Source organism: Physeter macrocephalus, chromosome 4 (assembly GCF_002837175.3).
Source record: "Physeter macrocephalus isolate SW-GA chromosome 4, ASM283717v5, whole genome shotgun sequence".
Classification (NCBI taxonomy): domain Eukaryota; kingdom Metazoa; phylum Chordata; class Mammalia; order Artiodactyla; family Physeteridae; genus Physeter; species Physeter macrocephalus.
This window is the reverse complement of record NC_041217.1, coordinates 105,827,639-105,848,719: the sequence shown is the minus strand read 5'-3', so window position 1 is coordinate 105,848,719 and position 21,081 is coordinate 105,827,639. Positions and strand designations below refer to the sequence as shown.

At 38.3% G+C, this 21,081-nt stretch overlaps 2 protein-coding genes and 1 non-coding gene across 10 annotated transcripts in view; 1 reads left to right on the top strand and 2 right to left on the bottom strand.

Annotated features, from left to right (window-relative positions):
* The window catches only part of GTF2B (general transcription factor IIB), a 28,034-nt gene extending 8,647 nt beyond the window's left edge, over positions 1–19,387 (bottom strand). The window contains exons 1-2 of the mRNA XM_007110061.4: positions 19,285–19,387; positions 14,980–15,086 (exon numbers count right to left, since the gene is read on the bottom strand). Of these exons, the coding sequence (XP_007110123.1) occupies positions 14,980–15,086; positions 19,285–19,301 (124 nt within the window). The 5' untranslated portion in view covers positions 19,302–19,387. The remainder of the gene's footprint in view (positions 1–14,979; positions 15,087–19,284) is intronic.
* PKN2 (protein kinase N2) overlaps positions 1–21,081 on the top strand; it is a 192,466-nt gene that overhangs the window by 167,731 nt on the left and 3,654 nt on the right. For 3 of the 8 annotated variants that reach the window (XM_055084485.1, XM_055084486.1, XM_055084484.1), the window contains one exon: positions 5,096–6,933. The exons of 1 other annotated variant lie outside the window; for it this stretch is intronic. In XM_055084485.1, the coding sequence (XP_054940460.1) occupies positions 5,096–5,166 (71 nt within the window). In that variant the 3' untranslated portion in view covers positions 5,167–6,933. Of the gene's footprint in view, positions 1–4,512; positions 5,026–5,048; positions 6,934–18,894; positions 19,246–21,081 lie in introns of those variants that run through there. 4 more of the 8 variants (XM_028489180.2, XM_055084487.1, XM_007110064.4 and 1 more) reach the window with 4 other exon arrangements.
* On the bottom strand, positions 1,619–1,691 carry TRNAS-GCU (transfer RNA serine (anticodon GCU)). The gene has a single exon. It is a non-coding gene; the product is annotated as a tRNA-Ser (tRNA).

Here is a 21,081-nt window from a genome sequence, read left to right as displayed (position 1 = left end):
CACGTCCGGAGCCTGTGCTCCGCAACGGGAGAGGCCACAACAGTGAGAGGCCCGCATACCGCAAAAAAAAAAAAAAGATAAATGATGAGAACCTACTATATAGCACAGGGAAATCTACTCGGTGCTCTGTGATGACCTAAATGGGAAGGAAATCCAAAAAAGAGGGCATATATGTATACACATGCCTGATTCACTTTGCTGTACAGCAGAAACTGACACAGCAGTGTAAAGCAACTTTACTCCAATAAAAAAATAAATAAGGAAGGAATTTTTAAAAACAGAAGTCTGGTATTGACAGTCAATTAATATAATGGTTAACAGTGTGGACTCTTGCTGCTTAGCTTTGGACAAATTTCCTCATTTCTGTGCCTTCACTTCCTCAGCTTTAAATTTCCCCCAATAACCTCATTTTAAAGATTTAAACATTAAATAACCTAATACAGGTTCAGTACACATGACGTTCTTAAAAACCAGTTCAAAGTAAGTTGCTTGATATTAGCTATTTATTGCTATAAAAATAATAAGATAACAAACATTCTGACATTTTGACATTCATTCTGAATAAGAAGAGCACCAGCTGTAAAATATTAATCTCCATATTAGACTTTTACAGTATCAATATCAGAGTGCTTTGCTGCAGTATTTGATCAGTAGGACAGCAAAGGAGGCAGGGAGAGAACAGAAGGAAGGAACTCCATGTAGATAGTGCTAAATCTTCTAAACGTTTTTATATATGGTACATTAACTAAAATGCTTATAAATAGAGTACAGTGATCTGATCTTAGTGTTATATTTAAGAAAACAGGTAAATACACAACAGAATCATTCATTCCTGATGGTTTTGGGAAAATCTGTTTCTCTCTGAATGCTCAGATCACTTGGGAATAACCAGATCTCACTTGGACTATCGTGTGTCCCTGTCACTAGGGAACTGGGATAGAGATAGGATCCCCATTTGCCATACCTTATGCTGTAAGAATGACCACGGAAAGCAGAAGTAGGGAGATCAGTTTAGGCAACTTCTGTGGATCAGAGATTGGGCAGGTGGCCCAAAATAAGGAGAAAAAGTTAAATTGATGTGATAGTCATGATGGATTTCTCTGCTTCCTTCTCATAAAAGCAAACATCACTAAACTTGGGAAGCAATTCTAATTACATAAATAATGATTTTTAAACCTTACCCGAAAGAAACATAAAATCTGTTAACTGGGCACTGAACTTTACTATAATACTAAACAAGGCCCATGTCTCCAAGAGACCACTCTAAAGAGACTGACTTTTCTTCCTTTTTACGGAAGAATAGCTGCTTACAAAAAATAGTTATATAAGCAAAACAAAATTACCTGTATTACCAACACCCAAAGACAGCCACTGTAAATATTCTGGCATATATTCTTTCTGTCTTTTCATTCGTGTGTATATATATGTTTTTTCGTAACATTAAAATTATATCATATTGTGCCTATTCCACTACAAGCTCTTTTCACTAAACTTCTATCTAAACACCAAAACAAGATTTTTATTTTTTGAAAATATTTATTTTTATTATTTATTTATTTGGCTGTGTTGTGTCTTAGTTGTGGCATGCGGGATCTTAGTTTCGGCATGCAGGATCTAGTTCCCTGACCAGGGATCGAACCTGGGTCCCCTACGTTAGCAGTCCAGAGTCTTAACCACTGGACCACCAGGGAAGCCCCCCAAAACAAGATTTTTAGACAAAGTTTAGCCCCTTTAATAGCATCCACTGATCAAAGTGATACCACAGTGTCTCCATGCTTCATGTTTTCAAAAGGAGAAAAGTGAATCTAACTTTCCTAGTCAGTGAAATAAAAACACAAACGTACACAAAACAAAAAACTACTGTGGCCTTCAAATCTAGAGTTACTTAATAAATTTGTTAAAAAAAATCAAATGTCATCATTAACTTTTAATATCTTAATTAACACAATGGCTGTATTGAGAATACTTTAGGGACTTCCCTGGTGGTGCAGTGGTTAAGAATCCTCCTGCCAAAGCAGGGGACACGGGTTTGAGCCCTGGTCCAGGAAGATCTCACATGCCGCAGAGCAACTAAGCCTGTGTGCCACGACTACTGAGCCTGCACTCTAGAGCCCACTAAGCCACAACTACTGAAGACCACGCACCTAGAGCCCATGCTACGCAACGAAGAGAAGCAACCGCAATGAGAATCCCATGCACCACAAGGAAGAGCAGCTCCCCGCTCGCTGCAACTAGAGGAAGCCCGCACCCAGCAACAAAAACCCAACGCAGCCAAGCAGAAACTAACACACCACTGCAAAGCAATTATACGCCAATAAAGATGTTAAAAATTTTTAAATTAATTTTTAAAAAAAGAGAATACTTTATCTTTACTAACTCACATCTTTTAAGTCTCTCTGGGACTCTAAAGATAAAGTATTAGTTAGCCAACATGCTTCATTTCACAGCATTTCCTTTTGGCCCAAAAGTAACTTAGCATGAGTTTCTTTTAGTGCTTGCTTTGTACTGCCTCAAAAAAGACAAGCTGGATTAGGGAGAAAAAATTTTTTTTAAAAAGCTGGCCTAGGATAGTATAAATAGAAAGCCCAGAACTGGGTAGTGATGTAATTTTTCCACATACGTGGGAATGAGCTACATGACTCATTCAACAATCTGTGGTTTGTGCTAAGAGCCATTCCCTCTTTTTATACGTTACTGCTCAAAACATAGCATTTGTAAAAAATAAAATTTCCAAAATCACTCAAATAGCACATCATGAAACTACAACTAGACCACCAGATTAAGTGCATGAGTAACAAGAAACAGGGCAGATCATTCAGAAAAAAAGTCAGAATACATAAAGGATTTTCTTGGAGAACATCTAAATGGTAGCATTTTTAAAAGCTGCTCTGGAAGGAAACTGCATTACAGAATTTTTCAAGGAGTAAGTGTACAAGGCAGCCATACTGTTTGGGCATAATCAACCTTTGACAAGAAGCTGCCTGCCAATTAGCGTATGTGCACATAACACACAACCTCACACAGCCTTTCACGTTCTAGAAACAGAGAAACATGCCAACTTCCACCAGTTCCTTTCTTAACCACACACTGATTTTTGTAAAATTAACACGATAGAAAGTCTATATATATTTTTAATAACCAAAATCATAGCATGACTGTATGTACATAATAGCACTACTCCTCCCTCTATCTATAGAGTATGATCTCTAACACTCTGATCAAGTTCCCCATGCAAAAAGGTAAACAGATTCAATATGTACATTTAGGTATTACACACATGCACAGTTCTCAATCCACGTATCAGTGGTGTCTAAAGAGTATTAACTAAGATATTATACTATATTCTACAACAATGAGTTTCATCTCTTTATTTTTTTCAAGAAGAAATTGAGAATAATTGCCAAAATCATTCACACCAGTTTAAAACTGTTCAACTACTTTGGCACCTACCCACCTTATGATCTGGCAATTCCACTCGTAAGTACTTGCCTACAAAAATCTCACACAAGAATATGGGACTTCCCTGCTGGTCCAGGGATTAAGAATCCGCCTTCCAATGCAGGGGACGCGGGTTCAATCCCTGGTTGGGCAACTAAGCCCGTGAACCTCAACTACTGAGACGGAGCACCACAACTAGAGAGCCCGCGCACTCTGGAGCCCGAGCACCACAACGAGAGAGAAGTCCACGCGCCACAACAAAGAGCCCGCATGCCGCAACCAAGACCTGACACAGCCAAATAAAATAAATAAATAAATATTTTTTACAAAGTCTCATACAGGGTTTCCCTGGTGGCGCAGTGGTTAAGAATCCGCCTGCCAATGCAGGGGACACGGGTTCGATCCCTGGTCTGGGAAGATCCCACATGCTGCGGAGCAACTAAGCCCGTGCACAACTACTGAGCCTGCGCTCTAGAGCCCATGAGCCACAACTACTGAAGCCCACACGCCTAGAGCCCATGCTCCACAACAAGAGAAGCCACCACAATGAGAAGCCCCCGCACACCACAACAAAGACCCAACACAGCCAAAAACAATAAATAAATAAAATGAAATAATTAATTTATTTTTAAAAAGTTTCATATAAGAATGTGCACAAAAAAAAGAGTGCGCACAGCAGCATTATTCATATTAGCTAAAAACTGGAAACAACCCAAATGTCCATCAATAGGAAAATGTAAACAATGGAAAACTCAGCAAGTAAACTACTAATAATGCAGTAACAAGTGCATTTCGAAAATACTATTTTGAGTAAAAAAAAAAGTCAGTCACACACACACAAGAAAAACCAACCATACTATATGATTCTATTTGTAGGAAGTTCAAAAACAGGCAAAACAATTTCTGATAGAAATCAGTACAGTGATTGCTGGGTTGGGTTGGAGGTGGGGGGGTAGAGGTGGGGGGGTAGAGGTGACTGACTAGAAAAAGGCATAAGGGAACTTCTGAGATGAGGGAAATGGTCTAAACATATTTTGTTTGTTTGTCTGTTTTTTTTTTTGGCTGCATCGTGAGGCTTGCAGAATCTTAGTTCCCTGACCAGGGATAGAACCCGTGCCCCCTGCAGTGGAAGCCCAGAGTCTTAATCACTGGACTGCCAGAAAGTCCCTAAACATCTTGATTAGTGTGTTGGTTACACCAGTATATGCAATGTCAAAATTTAAACCATACATTTGGGATATTTGAATTTTATTGTCTGCAATCATACCTTAATAAACTAAAAATTAAAATTCACCCCCACCAAAATACTGTTGAATTTGAATTAAACTGTATCAAACCTATACATTTTGGGGGGAGTGACAGAACAATTTTTATCAATCTTCTTGGACAAGGGAATATACTCTTTCTCAAGGTCTTCTTTCAGATTACATGTATGTCACATTTAGACCTTTTTGTTGTTAAGAATCTCATTTTCTAACTAGTAATTGCTATAGTATTTTATATGCTTATATTCAACCACTTTTAACCAGTGGTTTTAATTCAACCACTTTTATATGCTTATATTCAACCACTTTTATAGTCTATTAATTTTAAAAAATTGATCTGAATAGGGACTTCCCTGGTGGCACAGTGGTTAAGAATCTACCTGCCAATGCAGGGGACACGCGTTCAAGCCCTGGTCCGGAGCAACTAAGCCCGTGTGCCACAACTACTAAGCCTGTGCTCTAGAGCCCGCGAGCCACAATTACTGAGCCCAAGTGCCACAACTACTGAAGCCCAGGCGCCTAGAGCCCGTGCTCTGCAACAAGAGAAGCCACAGCAACGAGAAGCCCGTGCACTGCAACGAAGAGGAGCCCCTGCTTGCCGCAACTAGAGAAAGCCCACGCACAGCAACGAAAGCCCAACACAACCAAAAATAAATTAATTAATTAAAAAAAAAAAAGAATACTTTATCTTTACTAACTCACATCTTTTAAGTCTCTCTAGAACTCTAAAGATAAAGTATTAGTTACCCAACATGCTTCATTTCATAACATTTTCCTTTTGGCCCAAAAGTAATTTAGCATGAGTTTCTTTCAGTGCTTGCTTTGTACTGCCTCAAAAAAGACAAGTTGGATTAGGCAGGAAAAAAAAAAAAAAAAAAAACTGGCCGAGGATGGTATAAATAGAAAACCCAGGACTGCTTTCTATGCAGTCCTTATTCAAGATGATGGAATTCCTACCACTTGAGACATGCCAGTCACCATACTAGGGAAATAGGTTTCTAATAGTAACATTTCTACTCACATGCCATTGGCCAAAGCCAGTCAAGGGGTGATGTTTAAATTCAGAGGGAGTGGGGAAATACAATTGTACCATGTGGCCCCAAAGAGAAGAACCAGAAATATCAGGGAATAGTCATCAGTACTGTTCCACATGACAATTAGCAAATAAAACTCAGCTTTGTATTTTTGTGGATTTATGTATAAATTTATTTTTAAAAGATTGTTCTATGACCTCCTTTCTGTGTCACAAGACAAACAGGAATCAGACTTAACTTCATTGTATTCCATCAATAAAATTTTAGGTCCCTTCAAAGTAATGTTTTTACTGGTTGGTTGCTTGCAAATTTTTATTAATAAAACTTTTTAAATGTTAAAAGGATACATTCCCCAGTGGTGCGTGGGAATCTTGATCTGCAACCCTAAGGGTCTTCTGTGAGGAATGTAAAGTTTTCTTCTATTGCACCTTTAATATTTTATCATATTCAGCTGGATCTTCAAGTAGTACCATACTGGCTATCTTGTCTTTACCACTTTCCAAAATTCACTCTTTATATTCTCAGGTTTGTTTTCTGCTTTACTGATTCAATTTTCTAGAATGTTAAGTCAGCTCATTGCTATCTAAACAGTTTTACTGTGTTTGTCTCCTTGTGCTATCTTCTTTATTTCAGACCACTTTTAATAGAAACATTAAGGAAGCTTTATTTCACTGATCACAAAAAAGCAGTTATTTTCTGTAACTTTTTTCTGGTAAACTGTATCAGAAGCAGAATTTTCTGTTACATCCATAGGACCACTGTTCCTCTTTACTGCAGTTTGTATTCATAAGCCTCAGGCTGATGTTTATGCTTATTCATCCTGTAATAAAGAATTATCAATCCAAGTCCAGTGGTGGCAGTGATGCTGGAAAACCTTCCAATCCACCACCGTAAGTACTCCCAGACTCTCTGGGTACTCACAAATCCCTGGCAGACAATAGAGAATCCAAACAAAAATAAACTCCCAATATGATTCCAAAAATATATTAGGAAGGATACAAGTAGGTCTGTAATCAAAGCAAAAACAATAGTAACTTCAACGAGATAGAACTTTCTCAGGTTACCAGTCCATAGTTAATAGTTTTGGATTAGTGTGACTCCAGGCTCCTCCTATCTTTTTTGATAAGCCAATCTTCATCATGACTTGCATTTTGTAGTGTATGATGGCTGCTGGTAGTTCCCTCCATCATGTCTGCATTCTAGCCAATGGGAAGGAGAAAAAGGGAGAGCACATCCCTTAGGGCAGGATCTAGAATTGCACAAATCTCTTCTACTTTACAGTGCACTCTTAGAACTTAATCAGGTGGCCATAACCAACTGGAAGGGAAGCTGGGAAATAAATATAGTCTAGCTGAGCAGCCACAGGCCCAGTGGATTCTTATTATTAAAGAAAGAGTTGGGTAATAGACACTGGGAAACAACCAGCATCTTCTGCTACAAGGAATAATGCCATAGCAGAGGAGAGAAAGAGATAAGAAAGGATGTCCAGTAGAAGCAAGGTACTTTGCCTGATAGTATAAAGGAAACAGTACACAAAGAAAAATTAAACAGACATTTAACCTCCTTACCAGGCAAGCTATAAATGGTAAATACAACCAAATATTCTGTAGTACAATATTAAAATCATAATGGCTTAAGGTAGCAATTTTAACAAAGGGGAAATCTGCAACATATCACAAGCAGCCAGGAAGCCAATAATGAAGATAGTCTGACTTTCCAACCTGACCTAGACTCAGGATATTTTTGTTTCCTGTTTCTTATTGTAAATTAATAAAGAAATTTTTTAAAATTTATTTATTTATTTATTTGGTTGCATGGGGTCTTAGTTGCAGCAGGCAGGCTCCTTAGTTGTGGCATTTGAACTCTTAGTTGTGACACGCATGTGGGATCTAGTTCCCTGACCAGGGATCGAACCCAGGCCCCCTGCACTGGGAGCACGGAGTCTTATCCACCACGCCACCAGGGAAGTCCCAATAAAGGAATTTTTTAAAAGGGAATATTAAGAGGAACTGCCCAGAATTTCAATTCTTTCTGCCATCTTGTAAGCATTTTGGCATACCACCTTTGGTAGAGAATTCAGAAGTAAGAGTCTTAGAACAATATTCCCCAAGCTACTTGTTTTCATAGGCTAGATTTATCTAAAACCATTTAGTTTAAAACTACAAAAGTTTTCAAAATGTGCTAAGTCAAAACCTTCAATAATCAAAATGTATTATTATTCAAGATGGATAAATCCAAAGCACTGAATTTTTTAATTAAAAAAAATCAAGGTGCTCTGGAAAACTGTTTAAGCCAACACACTGTATTTGTTAAATCTAATGCTGAAAATGAAATGCATCATTAGTTTCCAGACCTTCCTCAGTCACCTAACCCTTCCTACCATTCCTTCTCACATTTCAAATAATCCTGATTTTTAGTCTAGGGTTACTATACATTCTTATCAGAAATCTTGCATTAACGATAATTTTGAAGGGAACTTTGATCAAGAGATATTTTATAAAGAAATACTATTAATAATATAGTCAGTCTCTAAATCAGTTTATGTTCCCACAATGTAAACTGGGTACCAACCCAAAATGAATTATCCACTAGAAACAAACCATATCATGGTTAATCTCCCAGACCAGCCCATAAAAGCCTATTTTATCCATGTTTAGACCATTAAAAAACAGAAAACAAAAAAACAACCTGTCAAGTCAACAGTGTAATTACCATTAGGAAAACAGTTTGTAAAGGAAAATACATTATAAGTTCCATCCTTGAATATGTGAACAGACCTTGCTTTTCCTGAACTACGGGCAGGTCTGCAGCAAGCAGCAGCAGCAGCATCTAAGCTAAGGAGCTGTGGCTCTGGTAGAAGATGCATCTTAACTTAGTCACAATACATTTAGTCCTTCACATACTAATATTGATACTTTCAGGCCTCCATCTTATGGCACATGTTTCTTTCCCCCTCTACCTAGAATGACTTTCCCTCCATAAACCCTAACTCATTTTTTTTTTTTTTTTTTTTTTCTGGTGGTTTGCGGGCCTCCCTCTGTTGTGGCCTCTCCCTTTGCGGAGCACAGGCTCCGGACGCGCAGGCCCAGCGGCCATGGCTCACGGGCCCAGCCACTCCGCGGCATGTGGGATCCTCCCAGACCGGGGCGCGAACCCGGTTCCCCTGCATCGGCAGGCGGACGCGCAACCACTGCGCCACCAGGGAAGCCCAACCCTAACTCATTCTTAATGATCATGTTTTCAATGTAAATTCAACAGTAATTTCCCTAGGAAGTCACCACTTCCTTCCTACATGTTCTCACCAAACTTGGAAGATCTGTAATAGAACTTTTACCATTCTTTGTTGTTTTAATTTACCTTCCTCCCTTCCACACAGTAGACAAAGAATTGGTCCAGAGCTTGCTTATAGGATCTCATCTTTCTATCACTCTCCTTGACCAGCACAGTGTTTAATGGAAACATGTAGTACAAAGACCAAAGGCTTTTCAAGTCCAACAAATCTGGATTTAAGTGGCTGTGTCACTTACTAGGTGTAGAATCTTGAGCTAATTACCCAAACACTCCAAGCCTCAGTTTCCCTTTCTGTAAAATCAAAACACTACCTCAAAGAGTGGTTGTGTTACCCAAGTAAAAATTAGTGGTTCTATGATGCTTAAGAGAAAGTAGCATCTAAATTAAACATTTCTGAATTAGGTAAAAAGGCTGTGTCTGAGGGCTTACAAGAGATGACAAAGCAAGAATTTGAAAATGAATACAAATATTCCTTAATTTTAAAATATAACTTGGCTATAGTAAACTAAAGCTGAATATTTTCCTTTAGGAAACACTGCTAATGCAAATTTAAAGATGGTAATCCAATAATGTTTAAAATACTACAATTGCAGCGTTAAATATGCCAGACCCATAACAATCACTCAAACACATTTTGCAACTGACTTGCTAGGAAGAATGGCATCTCAGATTTGGAATCACCCTTTTTTTCTACAAGGTTAAGAAAAAAGGAGTACTTATATCCTTAAAATATGTATCCCTGAAATCTCATACTAAAATTATACTATGTATTTTATACATTATCTCATTTTATTCTCAACAATTCCTAACAAATCTGAGATGCATGGTACATGTCCTTTTGGGGGGGGTGCACTTATTTTACACATAAAGTTAAGCTTGGAGAAATTATGTAACTTGACCTTAGTTACATAACTTATTAAGTAGTAGAGCCAAGTCTAGACTCCAGGGCCACTGACTCCTAGTTACCCTAGGAACTATGGACACACACAGATATCTGTCTTATAGGAATTTGCAGTCTAGGTCTGGAGACATGGGAAATATGAAAGCAAAGATGAGAAGCCTAAAAGTACAGAGATCTCAAAGAATGTGCCAAATTATAAAGTTTACAGGACAGATCTGTGTTTCTTAACATGTGACCAATGTATGACCTGAGCTAGGGTTTCTGGAAGTGGGGCCTGGAATCTTTTTAAACATATTTCTCAGCTGATTCTTAATGCACATTCACGTTCATGTCTCAGATTCACTGGTATAAACAATATACAGAATGAATTTAGGAGGGGAAGGTCAAATCGACTCATTTTTCTCTTTCAAATTCATCTAAACTATTTTCCGGTATTTTCCTTATATTACTTTTAAGAACAATGGAAGAATTCAATTTTAAATGCTACACAAAAAGTGGCTTTAAGTAGAAATGATACCACTAGTTCTAAACAACACCTCATTGTGAAATCCTAATTTATAAAAGTCTTGATAACCAATTTCATGTTTTAATAGCTGTTACGACAGCTTACTAACCTTACACTTTGCAGCCTATAAATCATGCCCAAACAATATACAAGGTCAAACTTATGAACAAAGTGATAATCTAAATATGATTATACTGCCACCTAGTGCTCAACTTTAAAGTGTCACAATCACACAGGATTTGGGGGGAAAAAACCCACAGACAGTGCTGTTACAGCCAACATGGTAGAAATGAAAAAGCTTTGCTTTAAAAATTGGCCCAATTTTAAAGATCACTACCAATATCTTAAGGGTCACTGATGAGACAGCCAATGACAAATCATAATACTTCATACGTCTAAAATAACAATCAAATACAAGAGGAAAGTCAATTATAATTCAAATACAAGAGGAAAGTCAATTAAACTATTACATGTTATAAGTAGTACTACAAACAGCTACAAAAAAATTGGAAACAACCTAAATTACCTGAGAGACTAAATACTACACAACCATTTAAATACCGGGGAAAAATTAAACAGGACATCAAACACGTAACAAATTGTATTTTCCAAAGATGGCAGCAATAATATCTCCCATCCACATGTTCTTCTGCAACATGACCTTGTCACCCTCACATTGAGGTGGGGCTATTTCTCCTCCCCTTCCAATCTAGGTGGGTCCCAGGGCTGCTTTGACTAATAGAATGCAGAAGTGACCCTGTTCAAAGGCATAGCCCTTAACTACTTGAGTCCAGCTTCTGTTCTCTATGAAAACACTTGCTCCTGGGATATTTCTCATAGAAACCAACCACCATGTATGAAATATGACTACTCTAACACAACTATGGAGAAGCTTTACAGGATGACAAATCTCTGTGGGGAGGTCAAGGCACAGAAAGGCATCAAAATGCAGATGAAGATGCTGTTATGGAAGTGGATCCTCCAGGTCTAGCCAGTGCTGAAACAATGGCCCAGATGAATCCTTCCCAAATTAATGACCAAAAAAATTATGAGCAAAATGAAATGGCTGTTATAAGCCACTAAATTTTGAGGTGATCTGTCATGTTACTGAAACAGAAATTGGTTCCTGAAAGTACGACGTTGCTTTAAGAAAGTCCTAAAACTAAAACACGTGGCACTGGTTTTAAGACTGAGTGGTGGGCCTCAAGAAGTCTACCAATAAAGGTTTGAGGGACAGTGAGAAAGGTGTTATTAGAGACTAGAGAAAAGGTATATTATATAAAACAGATTTTTTGTATTATGAATTTCATTTAAAAAGATAATAGTAATGGGCTCTCCTACTTGATAACTCAGTTGAGAGGGATAATATATGGCTCTGAAGGTAACAGTTGAGCAGTATCTAGTCTTGGGTTTAAAATTAAGGGGAGTTAGTGACAACAGGCTGCCCTAAGTTTCAAGAACATATTAAATATTAAGTAAGTACAGAGTGGTCCAAAAACAATTCTAAGAGTTTGTTTCTAAGGTTGTCTGGTGATTATTTAAACAGAAAGCTATTCAAAATGCTTATTCAAAAATATGTCATAATCTAAAAACTTTCAGACAGTGTAAAATTTCATGGCAAGTACAAACTATGTACACCAAGATTATTTATTAGGAAACACATGATGTTGTCTAGATATAAATCTCTATGAACATCAATATCTCAAATATGAAAAAAGCCACAAATTTTATGCCCTCAATGGACTGCAGAATATTTGTCCAGCTTAATTTCTTCCCTATTTCCATAGTATTAGAGATAAAGGTTGAATTGAGCTGGCAAGAAAGCATATGCCTTTAAACCAGCAAGATGATGCAAATCTAAATTTATTATTGATATATGACAATGATATACGTTTGTGTGTATATGTACGTATGTATATGTTATTTTTAAAATTCAGACCCATGGAATGTCATGATCAATTAAACTATTCTCAACATAATTTGATTGATGATATCCTTAGCAAAACAGAACTTTTTTAGCAGACTCTTGCCTGCCTCCCCTTGTCTAGTCATGGAATAGATTCTTCACTTGCAGGACATCATATTACACATTTAACCACAATATCTGTGAATAAGGCTACTGTATATTTTAAAGCAAGTGTTTGTTATATTTTACATCAAAAAAACCAGTATCATAAACAGGTATTTCTATAGAGAGACGTTTAATCAGATTATATTTTTAAGTTTTCAGGTCTTAAAATTTACCCTAGTAGGTTTAGTTAGAATGAAAAATAGTAGTTTTGATGCTGTTCAAGACTAATAATAAAGCAAAACTAAAAGAAAATTAACTTCCCTTGGTTTGATGTAACAGAAAAATGCAACTAAAAATTAAGGATTCCAAGCACAAAAAAGCAGGTAAGCCTTGAGAATTATATCTTCCTTCTCCAGTTGCTTAATTTTATTTACCCAACTATCTTGCTAGTCAAAGTGGAAGTGAAGCTGATGGAAAGACTGGAAATACAATGCAATATTTTTGCACTACTTCTTTTTAAGTGGCTACAGAAGTTAGGAGAGCCAAGAATCTGAAATTATCTTCAGTCTTCTGTCTCTGTCTCACTCTTACATATTATCAGTTCGATCTTAATACTTTGGAAGAATCAGAATGCTCTCATTTAACTTAGGGGTCAGCAAACCTTTTCTTTAAAGGGCCCAATATTTTAGGCTTTGCAGGTCAAGAGGCCAAATTGACTTATTTTTATTCTTTTATTTTTGTGAAGAAATTCTGCTGTGATGAGATATTCCACTATACATTTTCTAAATTTTCTGACCATTGTTCTCCTGAGTTAGTAGTATTGTGGTAAGTGCTTAGTCTGGTAATGTCAACGTCTGTTGTATTCTTCTGGCACATCTATAGTATCACTGCATAATGAACACAATGCTTTTTCATCTAATTCAGTAACAAATAACCTACGCTCCACTGTGCCTTAAAAGCATGACATTCAGAGTTCAGCTTTTTTTCTCATTTTGACATGATGGGTATGCAATGGTAACAAAATAAGTAAATAAAATGTTGCAGTATGGAGATATGCCTGGCACTCAAAAATGCTGTGGGTTTATAACTGCTTCACTGGCATTTGTAGTGCACTGAGCAGCAGTATGATGTGATGAGAGCACCACATATGGTTTCTGTTGCAACCACTAAATTCCGCTATTGTAACATGAAAGCAGCCATAGACAATATATAAACAAATGAGTGTGGCTATGTTCCAATAAAACTTTATTTATGTGTACTGAAGTTTGAATTTGATAATATTTTCATGTGTCCCCAAAATTATTCTGATTTTTTTCACAATTAAAAAACATAAAAGTCATTCTCAGCACACACACCATATAACAACAGGTGATAGGTCATAGTTTGCCAATCTCAGATTGAACTCATTTTATTACAAAAGACAACAGCAGGATAGAAATTTGGCTCCCATGCAGGCAGTGGAGCTAGACTGCCAGACTACTTAAACTTCAGTTTCTGCATCTCTAAAATGAAGACACCTCACAAGTGTCTCCAAGGATAAACTGAGTGAATATGTAAGTCACTTAGAACAGTGCCTAGCATATAAGTATATTAACTGTTAATACTGCTTACTGAGCAGAATATAATTGCAAATGGATTCCGATTCCTATTAACAACTCTGTATGATTTAAAACTCCCACTGGAGGTCTGAGCCACGCAGCCTATTTGCATGAATACTACAGGTGTCCTCCAAGCAAGACACTTCCACAGTATATCACCACCCATGTTTCTGTTATACTTCCCACAATCGTACTAGCAGTTTCAATCTTGAGTATTTCAAACTTCGAAGTAGTACTCCTTTTCTCAGGTGCTGGCAGCAACCCCACCATAAGAAAAATTTTTGAACAGACTATCTCTATCCTAAAGTTATGCTACATATCTAGATTAGTGAGAAAGTAGAAATAAAAGTGATATTTTAAGAAGTATTATTTTGACACTAACAATTTTACACTAGAAATTCATAAATAAATCATTCTGTATGAGCAAATGAAATTAAATCATTTTTGATGACTAAAAGGCCTTGGATGAGACTCAGTACCTTTATAAAGATATACCTTTATTACTCCAAAATAAATCATGCTTATCTACCTTTATTACTCTGAAATAAATCATGTTTAAATATACCAAAGTCACAAAAGTTAGATTACATTTATTCATTATTTCATATGCACAAGAGTGCATCAAATGTTTAAGACTAAGGACACAGGAGACAAAGGACTAAGGGCCTTTTCTTCTGGATCAGCTATCTCAATTTTAGATGTTCCCTCCTACCCCACATTATGAAATATATGCGTTTGTACAGACAATAAAATATGGTGTCTCTGATTTCACTCTTACTTATTTCCTTTTTTCTAATTCTTTTTGTTTTACAATAAATATGAATTACCTGTAGGGGAAAAAAGTCAGAATGTATTCATTAAAAGAGAGTTTGGAAAATACACAAAAACAAAATGCCCCAAATAGTGATTTCAGTTAAAACCATAGTAACTGCTCACCTACAACCAGGCCACATTCAGGACAGATCATATCACCAGCTCTGTAGTCCTCCACTAAGATCGCATCTGGATGGTTTGGACATGTGACTCTTGGAAGAGCATCCAAACTAAATGAAAAAAAAAATTTTTTTTTAATATCCTCCTAACCAACATGCAACAAAGTACTAATCTTTTGGAGGGAAAAAGAGGAGGATTTTGAACATTTTTCCAATAAATTTATAATACATTTACATTTATAATACATTTAAGCTGAATTCTCAAAGTAAAAATCCTAGGTTAGGTTACTTTAAATCCTAGCTAGTATTAACAGATACGACTGGAATTGTTTTTTGTAAGAACAGTTATTGGTTTGCAGAATGGAAGGCTTTAAAAACTTAAATGGAAAACAAGTGTTTTTTTCTTTTAACATGTAGGCTACTAAAATGTTTATAAACCTTGATTAACATAGAAATGACTAGCTACCACAATAACATGCAACATTTACACATAACCATCTGGGTTTGTGACCCTTGCCACTTATTTCTATGGTCAGAGAATAAATTTCAAGTCTTTGTTTTCTACTTGCTGCATACACTAGTAATACACTTTGAATAGTACACTGAACCTAAAAGGTATACAAACGAGGGTGGTAGAGGTGGCTAGGACCTGATGACTTCATTTCGTCCAGAACTAAGTTTGTGAGCCCTCAAGAAATTGTTTCAAAATCTACTTTTTAATCTATCTGTGATATTAACAATTTGTTCGATTAATTTATTTTGAAAATAAGGCAGTCTGGGGAAGACACATCAGCCTTAAATGACCTAACAGAATCAGTTCTAAAAAGCATCAAAGATATTTAACATAGATTGAGTAATTATTTCTGTGGGTGTGGCCTTACAATCACAAATGTCTGGTATCACTGAAAATAAGCCCTTTTTAAAAGTTCACCTGAAGTAATACAGAACAAGGTTATGTTATGACCATCACAAATATACACATAAAAGACAACATCAAGCATTCTCTTTTTTTTTTTTTTTTTTTTTTTTTTTGTGTGGTATGCGGGCCTCCCTCTGCTGCGGCCTCTCCCGTTGCGGAGCACAGGCTCCGGACGCGCAGGCTCAGCGGCCATGGCTCCGAACCCGGTTCCCCTGCATCGGCAGGCGGACGCGCAACCACTGCGCCACCAGGGAAGCCCGAAGCATTCTTAAAGTATGTAAATAGGTATCTGTGGTTTTGGATAAAGTTTCTCAAAGTAGCAAACAGTTCAGAATGTTAACTTTCAACATAGGTGATACCCACAGAAAAACTGATAAAGTAATCCATATTCCCAAAATTTATATATTCAGGTTAACCAGAACACACCTTGGATCTTTTCATTGCGGAAATGGGGAATGGAGGTTTGCTTTATATTCACGTTTATTCCATAAATTTCTACTAGACAAATATTTTAATAAATTATGACAAATAAAACATTAAGAAATTAGTATAAATTATTAAAGAAAACTATGTAAAAATAAAGGAAAATGTTAGTAAAGTAACAGTAATTACAAATGCATAAAATGGGCAGCCGTGTGGCACACAGCATACCAAGGACTGATATATTTCATACTATTAAAAAGGAGACATACTATTGTGTGCATGTATACGTATATAAAAATGAAATGGAAACATCTCAAAGATATCCTAAGTGAAAAGAGTAAGGTAGGGATTTTATAGAAAACTGAAAAAAGTATGAACTACAGTTATATGCAGTAACATGAATAAATCTCAAAATGCTGAGAAAAGAAACCAGACACAGAGGAATACATATACATTTATATACAAAGTTTAAATCAGGCAAAACAAACCTATGGTGTTAGAAGTCAGGATGTGGTTATGTTTGGGAAGGGATAATGATTGAGGGCATAAAGGAGGCTTCCAGGGTGCTAGTGGTATTTGATTTCTAGACCTGGGTGGTAGCTATGTGTATGTGCTCACTTTGCAATTGAACTGTACACTTAAAATGTGTGTGCTAACTTCACAAAAAAAGGTAAAAAGCAAGGTAGCACACAGTGTTTATATCAGACTACTTTTTGGAAGAAGAGAGATTAGGACTATATGCATATGTTTGTTAAACCACAGAATCACTATGAAAACACCAAGAAACTGGTGACAATGACTGCTCTGGAGAATTAGATGGCTAGGAGCTAGGGAAAGAAGGAAACTGCTTTTCACTTTTCTTCTTGCTTTTGTATGACTGGCATGTGTTACCTATCCAAAATAAAATGAAACTGTGCTCAAGCAGTCAACTTTTAATGAAATTACCCACAAGGGTAATACAAAAGAGGAAGCACAAGAGTGGGGTGGTGGGGAAGTAAGGGAGAGAAACAAGACAGAAGGAACGGAGTAAACCACCACCACTGAGATTAAAATAACTCAGGCTGCCTAAGAAGCCACATAATCCCAAACTTCACTTTATAGCTATCATGTATTAGGTGCCTACTATCTGTCTAGTACTATACATATATTATTAATCTTCATTAGCAACTCTGCAAATTAAGCATTACCTCCATTTTAAAGATTATGCTCAGAGAACGATTTTCCTAAAATCACAGAACTAATAAGTGGTGGAGTTTAGATTTTAAGTCACAACATTTGTGTTCTTCTCTGTGAAAACACCAAGCAGTTTCATAGCCTAGTAACTGTACATCTTCCTCAGGGGGAAAAAAGGTAATGACAGAAATACTAACATTTACCTTTGTTCTCACTGGTAGGAAAACTCAACAGATGGACAGCAATGACATACATTTAAGAGCTGGACATGCCTAGAAAAAATTTACTTCAAAGAAATATTTCAAAGATTTTTTTTAATGAAGAGAATAAAGGCACACAAAGGAAATGTATTCTTTCGGTAAAGAATCTATCAAGTGAATTTACTATATTTAACTATTACAACATTTCTTACAAATACCATTTCCTGTTCTATTATATACAAAAGCTGAGCCCAAATATGACCAGATCTACTGCCACGAGAGAATACAAGTCATAGATAAGTGGTTTGTGAAGCTATTTCTCCATTTACCTACAAGGAAGCCTTACCTGACAGAGCCACACCCAGTTAGAATGACTGAGCATTCAAACACAGAATTAGCAAACAAGTGTTTACTAATTCAGTAACAAGTGAACAAGTGTCCCTGGCTTTAAGAGCTGTGTCCAAGTAGTTTTAGCTAAGGCTGCCTCCTCCCCCAACCTTTTAAAAATACAGTAACATAAAGCAGTAAGCCTTGGTAGTTTACCAGAAAGGGCCTGGATTTCTCCAGCTTACTATTTTGTGATAATGGCTTTCATCGCGAATTCAACTCCAGAGATGATAACAAGCTCAGAAAAATTATGCCAGAGCTACCTTGCCTTCCAGAACCTACAGAAGTTAATTTGATACTTTTAATACATGAGTTAACTAGAGGCCAAGTGTGACAACAGGAAATAGATATGAGACTCTACACTCTGTTCTAACACTAACCTTGGATAAGTCAACATTGGCATGACTCAGTTTACACTTACGCAAAAATCCTAATATATACCTCATAGTGGTCATGAGAGATATAATTAGGGTCTGCAAACATTTTTCATGTCACAGGATTAAAGGCTGTCTCTAACGGCACTGTATGCACTTCCTGTAGATATGGGTACATCACATTTTTAAAATATAATATTAAAGAGTGACTTCCCAGCATACGTAATTTTCTGCAGGCAAGATTTTCTTCAAGAGTATGCAGACGACATCTGTAAAGAAATCTCTTAGAAGAGACCTTATCAACTCTTCAGAAATGCCCTAGCTTCCACTTCAAAAGGCCTCGGGGATGGCAATCAGTTTCCCTCAGCCTTACCAATGCTGACGTCCCTAACTTTCTGGCTTGTCAGATCAATAAGGGCCTAAAATTAACCCTTTCCCTTTAGAGAGGAGGATTCACGGACCCTCGGGCTGGTTGAGCCACAGATGGAAAACCAAGCGTAGAAAAAATTAACAAGAAAAAAAGGACGGGTGAAATATCCGCAAAAGACGCGAGGCCAGGGGCTGGGGACACATGAACCCTCACACGGTGGTGCCTGGGTGAGAAAACGACCTAGGACGCTGGCGGAGAAATGCCGGCGGTTCGGTACCCCCTGCGACACCCCTGTCAGCCCTGCGTCTGGGAGTGCCTTTGTCCGGGGCGGCCAGCCGGTCCTGCCGCCTCTCCCCGCACCTCCGCGGCGTTTTGCCCGACGCGGAAGTGCCGGCGGCCACCTTGCAAGCCCCCGCACTCGCCGCCCGCCCCTCAGCTGCCCAAGCTCGCTGGACGTACTAACCGGCTGGTAGACGCCATCTTCACGGCCACTGCGATTCCAGCAACCAGGGACTACAGACGTACCGCAAACAGGAAGAGACTGTGGCGACGAAACGCTGCGAGACTGGCTTTTATAGGCAAGTCGCCCACGCAGTCATAATAGGGCGCGGCTACGGGTCGGGAGAAAGGCCAAGAAAAGTGAGCTGCCGTACGCCACGTGCTTTGCGTTTTCTTATTTTCCTATTCAGTTTCGGTCGTTCGCTATGGTGGCTGAGCCAATCGAGGAAACTACCTAGGAAAATTCACAAGGGCACCCTGCAAACAGAGGTACCCTCAACTTGACTGAGTTAAAACACAAAGATAACCCGGGCTTCGTGGAGGGGGCAAAGCCCACATCCCCGATGGCTAACCACCCTTCCCCCGGCCCGGAGTCAGCTACTCGAGTTTGAGCGCAGTTCTTACTTGCCCAGAGGGGTGATTCCACCAAGGTACTTGGAATAAAGAGAAATTCACTTGGGTCAGCCCGAACACGTGTCAATTCAGGCTCTGTCATCAGCTAGCAAGCTGTGTCTTCTTAGGCACGTCCCTTCGCACTTTGGTGCAAGGGGTAATAGTATCTGCCTTGCAAACCCTTTTAGAATTGGCAGGAGATGAAACAAAACCATGTTTAAGAGCACTACACCGTGAGGCAGGGAGATGTGGGCCCTAACCCGACTGCTGTTTTCATGGTTTTTGCAAATTTGGCATAGCTAAAATATAGAGAACTTAGCAAAAAATGGTTGGATACTGCAAAAGCTCCTTAGATTTATTAATTAGCCAAACTAATGTCAGAACAGTACTAAAAATAACAGCAACACTATCACTACTTGGCTGAAAACAAACCACCCTTGGCCCTGTGGGAATCGGAGGAAAAAGGGTTTCTTTGGGGATGAGAACTTAGGATATAGTGGCTGCTTTATTCTTTTGGGCATGGGACTTAAATGCCACTGAGCACCCATTGTTTTTTTTGTTTGTTTGTTTGTTTTTGCGGTACACGAGCCTCTCACTGTTGTGGCCTTCGGACGCGCAGGCTCAGCGGCCATGGATCACGGGCCTAGACGCGCAGGCTCAGCGGCCATGGATCACGGGCCTAGACGCGCAGGCTCAGCGGCCATGGATCACGGGCCTAGCCGCTCCGCGGCATGTGGGATCTTCCCAGACGGGGCACGAACCCGTGTCCCCTGAATCGGCAGGTGGACTCTCAAACACTGCGCCACCAGGGAAGCCCCATTGTTTTCTTGAAAGGTGGGAAAGACTCGCTTCCTTAGAACAAGAGGCAGAAGTTTAGGAACTGAAATCCTGATGGGGATGGGAGAGCTTTTTTTTTTTTTTTCTTTTTTGTCTTCCGTGCTGTAATTTAAAAACTTGACTGTACTTTTGTGGGGGGTTTTCTCCCTCAATATCTGGTAAAGTTTCAAAATGCCAATTTATTTCAGCTGTGCCAAGTGCAACCACGAAAGAGCTTGGGGGTGCTGCACCCCAATCCAGCAGGAAGTTTTCATAGTAGAGCATCTTGGCTTGGGAGAAGAGGGAGAGGAGGAGGAAGGGAACTGGGCACCTCTTGAGAATCAAGATAAGGACCTACCACCTAATGGTTTATGGTAGGCTTTCAATAATGTTTGTGGAAGGAAGAAACCATCAGAGAAATTGAAACCCCAGAGGACTGAAGCTGGGCAACTGGTTAATAACTCCTGCCCGGCCCCCCCCAGAATGTCTGTCATAACCTAGTTAAGAGTTCTTTTATATTAAAATAGAAGCAGCTTAGATAGGCCATTCCTCT